At 32.8% G+C, this 12221-nt stretch overlaps 1 protein-coding gene across 7 annotated transcripts; it reads right to left on the bottom strand.

Annotated features, from left to right (window-relative positions):
- Positions 1–24: 24 nt before the first annotated feature.
- LOC138183417 (serine/threonine-protein phosphatase PP1-beta catalytic subunit) lies at positions 25–11787 on the bottom strand. 7 transcript variants are annotated; one of them, XM_069120293.1, is made up of 8 exons: positions 11566–11787; positions 11301–11418; positions 10922–11230; positions 10625–10837; positions 10369–10538; positions 8927–10284; positions 3418–3516; positions 3283–3322 (listed from the first exon to the last, which is right to left on the bottom strand). In XM_069120293.1, exons 1-6 carry the CDS (start codon positions 11591–11593, stop codon positions 10112–10114), a joined length of 1011 nt encoding a protein of 336 aa, XP_068976394.1. In that variant the 5' UTR covers positions 11594–11787; the 3' UTR covers positions 3283–3322; positions 3418–3516; positions 8927–10111. The 7 variants fall into 7 exon arrangements, with proteins under 7 accessions (XP_068976392.1, XP_068976393.1, XP_068976398.1 ...); XM_069120294.1 differs by having other exon boundaries at positions 3300–3322; positions 3418–3519; XM_069120295.1 differs by lacking the exons at positions 3283–3322; positions 3418–3516 and adding an exon at positions 5713–5851.
- Between the last annotated feature and the right edge of the window lie 434 nt (positions 11788–12221).

The raw sequence follows: 12221 nt of genomic DNA, 5'->3' as shown, positions 1-12221 counted from the left end.
AAATATCAAACCCAAAGGAACAGGTTTGTACAACAATATGCATGTTTATTATCTGAAAGTTTTACATCTTTAGGATGTCCATTGCATTGGCCTGTTCTGCCGGGATTCGATCGGTGTAACAATAGACAGTAGCCGATGTATGTAAGTTCACGCAACTTGTGTTTAATAATTACACTTTATTCTCGTATTTGATAGAGCATCGTCGAATCCCGACCGATCGGCTCTTTACAAATATAATATCTGTGTATATAATTTATGGGTCTCGGACAGAACGCATATCGAGGGATCACAACCGCTTCTTTTACAATTAAACTTATATTGGGAGGGAGAAATAGAGGAAGAAAGGGTCAATGGAGGAGAATGTGACGAGGGAAGAAAAATGGCCGTTTTTATGTCGGCTTGCTTTAAATCGCATGACCTCTGTAAGAATTGTCTAAATAGTAGGAGTAAATTCAGAACGATGTACTGTCGCCAACTTCGTCAAATATGCCCATTTTTGTCTTCTATTTAACAATTCATAACGATATAATAAATCGATTAAAATTCTCACGATTATAGAAAAAAGTTCACAATAACTCATCCTCGCTGCATAAATAACAATTTTAACAAACATAAATTACTTGGTATTTGTATAAACAAATTGGCTAGTCCTTTTTTTTTTTATTTAATTATCTAAACGTAATGCATCGAATCCGATTTATTTCACTTTCAGATAATACGTTTGACCGTTTTACGATTGTTCATTTCTGGAACTATGTAAGTCATTCCGATGATACGGTGCGGTCTAATGTACTTACATTTCATTTTACTTTTATATATATGTATATATATATCTTTTTTATTTTTTCTTTTCGATTTTTTTCAAATAGTGTATTGTTTCCATTTTAATGTACTCTTCGTAAATATTCTTAGATACTTATCTCCTATAGACGTTGGTATTCAAATCGTTTCTGATACTTTCTAGACTTTTCATTTATGCGAACTACGTTTTATATTGCACAACATAACAGAAATATTAACTCGTACTTAATGCAAGGAACGGGTTCTCCTTAAAACAATTCGAAGAGAATAAATGTTTCACGAAGTACGAACAAAAATGAAATACGGTGTATGTTACTATTTTACCAAAGCACGTATTAGGTAGTACAGTACTAAATGCTGCCTATTGCCTCATATCAATTAATTACGTAATCGAGTTACATTCGAAACAATAAAGCGACGAAAACATCTGAAAGTGAAATAGTACGTTCCTATAAATGGCAATCATCCAAGGGCTTTTTTTCTTATCAGCCAATAATAATTGCATTTCGACGATTTGATAGCCTGTAAATCAGTTTTAATATACGTAATACGTATGTATTCGATCTATTTCATCGCAAGATTAAAAATCTCTCAACGACTGAGATTCTTCTTCTTACACGCAAAGTGCTAATACATATATCTCGTTAATAATTATATTTTGCGTCTGAATTAATATCTTTTTAATTTTCTTTAATACCCATTTGTTTCGTTCGAGCATATGTCCTTCGAATAAAGGCGATAATAATAATCTGCATAAAATCATCATCTTAAAAATACTGGTTCTCTGTTTTTTCTCTGATTTTTCGTTCATAGAGAATAAACAATCTAACATTTCTACAACGTACCTTGAAACATATTGTCGATAGTTTGGAATACTGAAAACTAAAATATGTATTTAATCGTGTGTGTACATAGAAATACGACTTAACGCGAACGAAGAAAAATATAAGAAACGGAAAAATAAATGTAGAGCGAAATGAAAGAATATCTATGTACATGATACAGCGCGTTTCATTAAACAATTCTAATCAAATCAGCTGCAAAGCGATGGCAATAAGAGTAAGTGGAATAATCAGCAATATCTAATAATTACACTGAACATTGAACATGGAAGCAATAAATAGTCAAAATGAGAATGTGAAAATTTCTTTGAAACGTTAATGGCAATAAAAGAATCACTCGGATCTGGAAGATATAGTTACATAATTGTCTAGAGAACAGAGAAGTGATCCTTGATCCAAATCCAATGAAAAAAGAAAGTATTAATTTTTAATTATCATATTAATCATCTTATTCAGATGTAAGTCAGGAAAGAAGTAAATTTTACTCCTTTCCCTTGACGTCTTCATGCTAAAATATGAAAAGTAATACTCACGAAAAAGCATTAGCGAAGTCAGAATTACCGTCCTTTTTTTTTTTTTTTGTTTTTTGGTTTTTGTTTGTTTTTAAACTTTTCGTAACAAGCACACTCGGGCGAGTTCTATCGATATACGATTACCTTTTAATCACTAATCAGTCAACATAATAATAATTACTTAAAATGCTATATTTAAATCATACTCGAAGAAAAGAAATTAAAACTGCCTTTTGTTATTAAAGTCTTTAACGATCACAAATACCACTACGTGTCTCACCCGTTCTTTCCTGTTATTTTTTTTTTCTTTTTTACTATTCATCTGTTTGGCATAACCGCTAGTTAGTGATAGAACATATCATACAATGTTATGCTCTTAATGTTCGCGCCTTAATAAAAATTTTGCCGCCTTGTCGACGAGCTTCCTTAAATGAAGGAAAAACCGAGTACAAGGCTGTCATTTCTTTTTGGCTGGATTCCTTTGTGGTGTAGATGGTCTTGTAGCTTGACCCGTATTCAAACTTAAGTACTGGTATTTAGCCTTCTTCTCTGACGGTTTCAAAATCTGCATGTACACCATGAATAATAGATAAGACATGAACGAAATGCACCATGCAATGCTCAACAAATTATAATGCAGTAGCGCTCGCTTAAAATACAATACAAATGTTTCACCCAAATTCAAATGACCGCAATTATTCTCAACTACTGAATATCTCAGGCTCAGGCATGACCTAAACTTATTGACAAAAACTAGAGTGATAGGTAGGCGATCAGATCGTCCATTTTTATATATAATTGATTGCATTTTTACATGCAGTCTCATTTGTTCTTCCTTATTTTAACATAAATTACAATCTAGTACCCTAATTTATTGGACTTTAAGCGAACATTACTATTTCATCATCGAATATTCACAAATCCTACCTGAAAACTGCACATTAAAGTTTCGTCAACACTCATCATTCCTCCGGCATTGTCGAACTCCCCGCAGTAATTTGGCGCGGAGAACAGGGTGACCAATTGTCGTTTCGCGAAAAACTCGTAACCGTCTTCGACTACTTGATGTGCTCTACATATTAAGTCCATATCATGACGATTTAAAAACTTCGACACCACGTCTGGTCCAAATGTGAAAGATACACCTCTATCGTTCTCGCCCCATCCCTAAAACATAGAAGACAAAAATCCGTAATATATTAGTTTGGAATTACTTTGGAAGAATCGACGATAAATGATTACATAACGAAGAAACATTATACCTGGACTTCTTTATCTGGATCGGACCATAACAAGTCACAGAGAAGGCCAGTATCAGGTACATCTGTCGGACGCATTATTCTTTTGATTTGTTCCATATTCTGCTAGATAGTAAATAAATATTTTTTATTGTACATTTCTTGAGTGTCGATAATTTTATGATGAAAATATTGTTAAACATACGATGAAATTAAATTACATTAATTACGTAATAATTGAAAAACCTTCCGAAAAGAGGAGTCTATTAAATAGCAGAATCGTTTCATAAAACTTTTATGTATTTTGTAAATATTAAAAAGAAGGTTCTCTAAACGTAGCTAATAATTAAAAAAGGGCTAGGACAATTCACTATTTTATCTTGTAGGCCTTCCTCGAAAATTCTTCGACAATTCTTATTGTTACAAATTTTTATCGAAGGAAATATCGAACGGCAAAAACAGAGTAGCAATGTATTTATGAAAGAAACTTTCTCAAGAAGTGACCTTTTTTATGAATGACAAAAGATCGATAGTTTATTTTATAAAGATATTAATCTTTTGACATTCTAACAGGGATCAAGCTTTTAATATTTTCCTTCTTACATTGAGTATAAATAGAAAATCAATATTTCCAGCGGCCAGTTCTTTTATAAATCTTCCTTCGTGAACGAACATGCTACAGAAGGTTTCAATTAAAGACGAAAGATTCGAGAAATATGGATACGCAATGGACACGAGCCAGATCTAGCTCCAAATTCAGCCAAGGTTAATGGAATTTAATTTTTAAATAGTAGAAGCTATAGAAGTAGAATATTAAAACACGGTCATCGATTTAGGTCTTATTTTTTAAATGAAAATCGAATATTAAATCTCCCTGGCGAGTACAAATTTCATATCATATATTCGTCTGCAACAGGATTAAATAAATCAACGAATTTCACGCTTCGTTATATGTATAAGCCAATCAACAGTTGCGTGCTAACAATCGCAATTTTAACTCATCTTAACGCCTTAAAAATAATATCGAAAATTCTGTTTTAAATATAGATTCCATTTATATTAGTTATTCTTCTCTATTTTCCAGTGCATCGCAAATTTCAACATATTTTGTAATTTGTTTGTTAATTTCGTCTTTCGAATAAATGTAAGTTATCCGAGGATAGTAGCGAGAAATTTTACGAATTATATACTTTAAGACGCTTAATCGTTTATACAAATGGACATACGTGTATTTCATAAATTTTCCGCTTAGCTCGTTAAGAAATGCTCTTTAATGCCGTATCGATTTTAACGCGCCACTTCCGCACGCAACATTACAGGAATGACTTCTTGCTTGAAAAATTTTGCCTCTTATCCAACGTTTAAAATATCGCTTTGCTTTCTTTCTTTGCTAATCTTTCGCTTTGTTATTTCTTTGACCATTCACGGTTGTTATTATTCCTATAGATAACAACTACGTAGAAATTCAATAGTCATAGACACAAATAAATATCAGACTATATAGAGCGTTACAAAAAAGTATATGATTTTATGAGCATAAAGTACTCACAGAGAAGAAGGAATATCTATAGAATCGACATAGATACTAAAACTAATTCTTTCGATGTTATAGGAAATTATAAAAATTTACAGAAAGGAAAAAAATATATATCGTCTAACAACGAATAATAAGGAAGTAAATTGTAAATTATCCCACGATCTTTTATCTCCAGAATCATCCTCAAAATAAATCATCATCTGCGTTAAAAACATATTCATTGATATATACAAATGAAAAAACGTAAAAATCCCCGGTAATTTAATTTCGAAAATTTTGCAAATAATTTTCTGCAGAGATCGATATCGAATCACCTGAAGATCTGGACTGAGGCCGCCATGACAGCAGAATATTTTCTCGTCGATGATCGCAGCGATCGGTAGACAATTGAAGCAATCGGTGAACGTTTTCCATAGTTTGATGTTGTATCTTCTCTTACATTCGTCGTAGAACCCGTATATCCTGTTTATGCTGGCGCACTCGTGGTTGCCCCTCAATAAGAAAAAATTTTCCGGGTACTTGATCTTGTAAGCGAGCAGCAAGCATATCGTTTCCAACGATTGTTTGCCCCTGTCTACGTAGTCGCCGAGAAACAAGTAGTTCGCCTCTGGCGGGAAACCGCCATATTCGAATAGCCGTAACAAGTCGGTGTACTGGCCGTGAATATCGCCGCAAATCTTAAGCGGCGCCTCCAGTTCAAGCAGGATCGGCTGCTGAAGGAAAATCTCCCGTGACTTGAGGCAAAGGCCGCGCACCTCGCCCTCTGACATTAAGACGGTCTTTCCTGGCCGGCATCCTCGGACTGCGCCCAAAAATTCGCACGTTTAAATGGATTTCCTGCCTCTGTCCCCGGGGTTGGGCGACGCATCGCGAGGCATCGGAGAGTCGTTTTGTCACAGGTACATCGAGCATAACTCTACGCTGGAGCATGAAGGTATCTGACTGCCGAGAGTCGATTTTTTCTCAAAAGGGGGAAAAACAAGGGTAATACGATTATACGGATTCCACGGATCGTCCTATTCGGTAGGGTTTTCTCTTGTTGTTTACATAAATACAATATGGACACGTTCGGGACTAATGTTGGCTAATTTTTTCCGATCGACTCGAATGACAAAGTTCGTTATTCATATATCACATTTCGTGTTTAAATCCCTTAAACGCTAGCGTAAATGAAATTCCACACTGTGCATGTTTTGTTTTGTCATGTTCGATCGGTGAATTTCGTTTTATACGCAATTATAATATTTAATCGAAGAATAAAACCGTACGAGTACCTTATTACGCACTTAGTATTTTGTATTGATACCGTAATATTAAATGTATTGTAAGTTTGTAAAAAATAGTTTTATGATGGAATATATTAATTTTATTTGTTTAATCAATTATCAATTTTTAAAATAAAAAAGAAATGCACACGGGATGAAATTTCATCTGTGACAGCGTTAACGTGATTTCCTTCGATGACAACTTTTAAGGTTGATCCTTCGAAACAAAAATAAATATCTAGATTTTACTATCTCGTATCGTTTTTCTTTTTTTACATTAAAATATTCATGTAATGAAAAATTATCATTCAGGCAACGGTATTATACATATATGATCTTCTCCGTTAAGATTGAAGACGCAAGAACGCAAGAGGTTTAATCATAAAAACATCAAGCAATGCGATATAGGTGTTCTCCTGATGCAATACTCGGGGACACAAATGGTTGTCGTACACCGTCGTTATAATGCTTCGAAGGGATTAAGCGGCTGTATGAGTTCGAATAATACCGTAGAGCGTAAACTTGCGGAACAGCTGAAAACAAAAGCTCGAAGCCGGTTGGTGATCACGTGTAGATACCACTGATCGTGATATATGAATATAGACTACAGTAACGTATAGAATATAATATGTATATGCATGTATATCAAGAGTACGTTGTACGTATGTATACGTATACGAACGAGCAAAGAAATATGAAATTTCGTTCGCAGATTACTCTTCGGAACCTTGCATCAGTGTCACTGGATTATTTATAGCTATAAAGGAATTCACGGTGTGGTTAAACTGGGCCGATGATGGTTATTGGAAAACTGCATATCAGCAAGGTCACATCAACGAGTATCTAAGCACCATAATTAATGGCGAAAAGGGAAAGAGAGAAAAAAAAATGACGGAATTCCTGTAGCAGAAGAATAACAGAGAGATCGAAAATGTCAAAATGTCGGAAATAAAGTCTATTAATAATTCGGTTTATTTATGGAAACGGGGCGTACGATGAAAAAATTGTAGTCATCGTCATCGTTATATTTGCTCACACACGCGATAATTTGAACTGCTCTTTAGCCGCGACGTATTACGATTCATTTCAACAGCGTTATCAATTCGTATATTGTAATAAACGTTTCATGGAAATGTTATTCGCGATAAAATACAAAGATAGTACTGCAGGCACGCAGGAAAGATCAAAATGATTTTTCTTCACCAAGCATTAACATCTTCATTCAAATTAAATAAGTTTCCTTTTGCAACTCTCAGAAGAATAAATTTCCTTATTAAGCAATGGTACACATGTGTTATATACATCAATCTTTCTGGTACATAACAAACAATTTGGCCTTCTTATAATATATGTACGTCAAATAATAGGCTCGCAACAAATATGCTTAAGAAAGTCAGTGTTGTAATGTATACTTATTAACTGAACACATTGAAAGAAACATATGCCAGGGTAGTATAAACATTGATACTAAAACATACTCATGAATATACATCAAATTGTGCCGTAAGTTCTTGAAGAAGAATGTGATACTATTCTCTTAAAAAAGTAATCGATTTGCTAAAAGAAGATGGAAAATAATTGTACACATACTATTCGTATGAAAGCTAAAAACAACACTGACAAATATCATATGAAACATGCATTTAAATTAACCTGCATTCAAGCAATAATTTACGTGCATATTGGATCATTACAAATTATACCCTTTATATAAATATGGCTTATTATTTGAAGAAAGTGATTTGAGTTTAATGCATTTATTCATTATATAGACAATCCCAAAAGCTTTGTGTTCTAACAGGTATTAGATACATTACGATACAGTTATATTTTACTTACGTATTTTACTTTAATAGAAAATTCATACATATTCACACATAGTTTCTTGCCATAAAGAAGCTAATGGGACATTATCAATATGATGATTGAGTTGACTGAGAATGAAGATGATATCTTGGGAAAATTTTGATGTTGCAGGTACCACAATGCTGTATATCTAGCTTTCTACTTTATTTTACATCGTAAATCATAAGCAAACGATGGCGAGCGTTCACGCACGACGTTGAGGCAGGTAAAAGCGCAACTAAAGAACGGAAAAAAGAACTACATGGGGTGGTTTCCTTGTTGCATACCGGCAAAATCCGGAGAGAAAATATCTTTTAGCCTGGCTTTCTTCTGAACCTGGTCTTTCTGCGTGTGGTATACTTTACCGCAAAGAGTGTTCCGACATGTAGCATGAGAAAAGAGAACAAACAAAAGGAAATAGTTTTGCCTTCTGAGAAAGTAAAGAAAAAGTGCGGAATAAATCCAAAGACCTCTGACGTGTCTAAAGAATTACGACGGACTGCAACAACTGGAAGAGATCGATATCTTTTTCTTTTTTTTTTATGTATATATATATATATGTGCTTTTCTCTCTAATATCCTACAAACCACGAATTAGAAACGAACTTTCGACAAACGAGGAGACTCGAGGAAAACCATTCGTCGACTCGTAATATACACAGATATTGGATGTCATAAAGTAGATCGCGCACGATTTAATCTTCCTTTGGCTGGAAAGAAATCGTATACATATATACTCGATGTACGCGGCGCGACTTCGCATTGAGCGATTTTCACTGGGTATTACCGAGAAAACTTTCAATCAACTGTACACCAAACTGAAGATGATATTACCGAAAACAATTTCACACTTTATTTTCACATAGGCTCCCTTTTTATCACGTACCTTCCAACAATCTTTGTATCAGGTTGTCGACGTTCAACTCGACATCCGCCATTTTTTCTTGCCACTGACTGACTGACCCGATGTTTGTAGACTAGATGATACGTTTGTGTACGCACTTAACTGTATATATTACTCTCGTCGACTTTCATTGTGTATATACATGTGCTGTTATCGACTGCTAGTCCTATATAAATACAAGAAAGATGATCATCGCAAAAACCTAATTTTATCGTCATTAAATATTATTTCCCAGAAAAAATGAACATGGATTTAGATGAATGCAACTGTACTGCATTTGGTTTATCTATATATGCATACATATATCTATATATGCGTATATCAAACAATAATACGTCTTATGTAACGCGAAATGTCTATTCTTATATAAATGAATGCGTATAGACAATAACAATTTGCATATTGTAAGAATGTTTATGATTTGATCGTATCATTGAAATTTACAATTTATATAGGCAATCAATGATTGATATCTTGTTTGGAAAATACGATAAAATCATAATTTCATATCATATAAATAAAATCATATATTTATACATAACAACATAAATTTCTACTATGTATATTTAATTCATAATAAATATACATAACGTAACTTTTTAATCTCGGTAATTTAACATAATTTTACCTGAAGACTGTTAAAAAAGCAAGAAGAGATAAAACGTGCATTTAGAATGGTATTAATCAAACACAAGCTACGCTCGTGAGTTGAGTATTTCCAAACATGTATAAAATTGTAATTAGATAATAAAATCGTAATACATTATATTTACAATAAAAAAAAGAGATATATATATATGGGTATACATGTATATATACATGTATATATGCATATATGTATATATATATTCATATTAATCATATTAATATTTTAGCCTAAACTAATTCATATACTATAAAATGTGTTACATTTTTTGTGCACTTAATAAACTGAAATGCTATATTCACACAACGGAAAATTTTCGAGAATATTTCAACACAACTTTTACAATTCTTAGAATTTTTCTTATATTATTCTATTTTCTATATTGAATAACTTCTAATAACGCGTAAATGTACATATATATATTTCTTGAAGAAGTATTGTAGCTGCCTTATTAATAATCTCAGATAAAATATTGTAGTATTGTTGGATTTAATTAAAAGTATCCAAACATTTATACTAACTTATGCATATTTCCTGTGATAATCGGGTGGTGAGTCTGCATAGTCTTGTTGAAGATTAAAAAGTTCAGTATTATTTTTCTGTAAGTATTGTAAAAAATCATGAAAGTGAGACAGTAACAATTGTATGCTTCTTTCGTCCAATGTAGTGTACGACAACATTCCTCCAAGTCTCACTGCAAAAATAATTGACATAATAGCAATATTTTCGATGATAAATACATAAGAGTGTTATTACAAACTATATTTAAAAATAGTACCAAATAGTCTTAGTAAGTGAAATGCACCATATAGTTGACTGGGCAGTGTTTCAGGATTATCATTCATAATTTGTATAAATTGTGGACGTTCCCACTTATATAACAATTGCAATCCTAGAGAAATATTGAAATATTCGCGAATACCTTTAGTTATTTCTAATGTGCTTTCCCTGAAAATAATTCAGAATTTAAGGTTATTCATCTTCAAACGAAGAAAACTGACAGCTATTTATATGAAAACTACTAATGCAAGTACCTAACAGAGTCATTTTTTCCTACCGACTTTGAATCTACATAGTCATCTAAAATTTTGTCAACTGTATTTTTCACAGGTAAAGCAGGTAATTTATGATATTTCAATATTACTTCTGATTCATCTATAAGTACAAACTTTAATTCCTCTGGTATCTTAATTTTAACTTCCACTTTAGTAAGATATTCTTCCGTTTCACCAGATGGCTCTAATCGGCTACAATAAAGTATTTCGTTTTATACATCTAGCACATAAAGTTAAGCTTCTTGTAAAAATTAGTGAAATCTTTTTGAGACAAACCTGCGCTTCTTGCGTGGTGCATCTGATGTGGAATCATGCGAAGATGATGGCGTAACACTACTACCAGCACTTTTACTGAACCGACTAACACCTTTATCAACTGTTGCAACAGGAGTGCTAGCTCTACTATCAGTATCCTTCTCACGACCACCTTCACTCCTACGTCCTTGAGTTTTGGATGAGGTACTACCCTTTTTATTTTTCTGCGCAGATTGTTGATTCGAATGTGCTCTTTGAACCTCTCTTTGTCTTTGTACATTTGCTTCATTGTATTTAAGTACTCGACTTTCAGGAACCCACTCATCCCAACTGTTTATATTACAATTGTATTTATGATTTCAATCTTATTAGAAATAGACAATGTAAAACAAAATCTTACTTCTTATTCCATCCTGCATAATGAATGAAATATTTAATTTGCTTTTCTTTAGTAATGGAGGACTTTAGACATTTTGCTTCATATATTAATGGCCCATGAAAGCACAGAACCTTCTCCCCTACAAATTAGCAGATATTTATTGAAAATAAGGTGAAGAATTATAGCTGAATAAAAAAAATATTTATTATTCATTGATAATATTGATAAAAAATTCATTAAATATACGCTAGGACCTTCGATACATTAAAAATTAAACGTGAAGTACCTTCTTGAAATTTACACTTGGGCGGCATGCTCGTATCTTCTGAATTGCTTATTTTGACTGTTAGCTTTTGAGCCGATAGTTTTAAATATCGCCGAAATTTACCCGATAATTCGCGCCAATGGAAAACAATTGATTCCCACTGATCAATTTAAAGCAGAACTTTGAATAAAGCGTCTTTTGCTTTGTGTTACATGTTCTTATGAAAAGGCTGATTCACAATACCAGCGATTATGCTAGTGACAAAAGTTTCAAAGATAGTGATATTTCGTTTGCGCATTTATCATGCTTGAGACGCGGATTTGTTTTAAATTTAATTCAAGACTTAGATATGTGCAACATGAATAAAGGTAAACATCAAAACATTAGATATATTTCTTTATATTAAAATAAGTATTGCATATCGGCTACAAACAATTGACATAACAACAGTTATATATTCTTTTTAAGCCAAATGTAGAATCTGTGAAATGTACGACAGTTATCTATGTATTGCTTATCTTAACCCTAACCTATGACGTATTGATACAAAGTACGAAAATAATCAATAATGTTAATAGCATATTTACATTGTGTCTAAACTTTACTTCTATATTCATAGTTTCGTTCCTTTTTTCTTATATAAGATTGTAAGATACATGTAAAAAAACATCAACATA

This window comes from Bombus flavifrons, chromosome 9 (genome assembly GCF_040668555.2).
Source record: "Bombus flavifrons isolate JBK064 chromosome 9, iyBomFlav1_principal, whole genome shotgun sequence".
Classification (NCBI taxonomy): domain Eukaryota; kingdom Metazoa; phylum Arthropoda; class Insecta; order Hymenoptera; family Apidae; genus Bombus; species Bombus flavifrons.
Note: the sequence above shows the minus strand (reverse complement) of the source record. Positions and strands in the feature narration are given on the sequence as shown.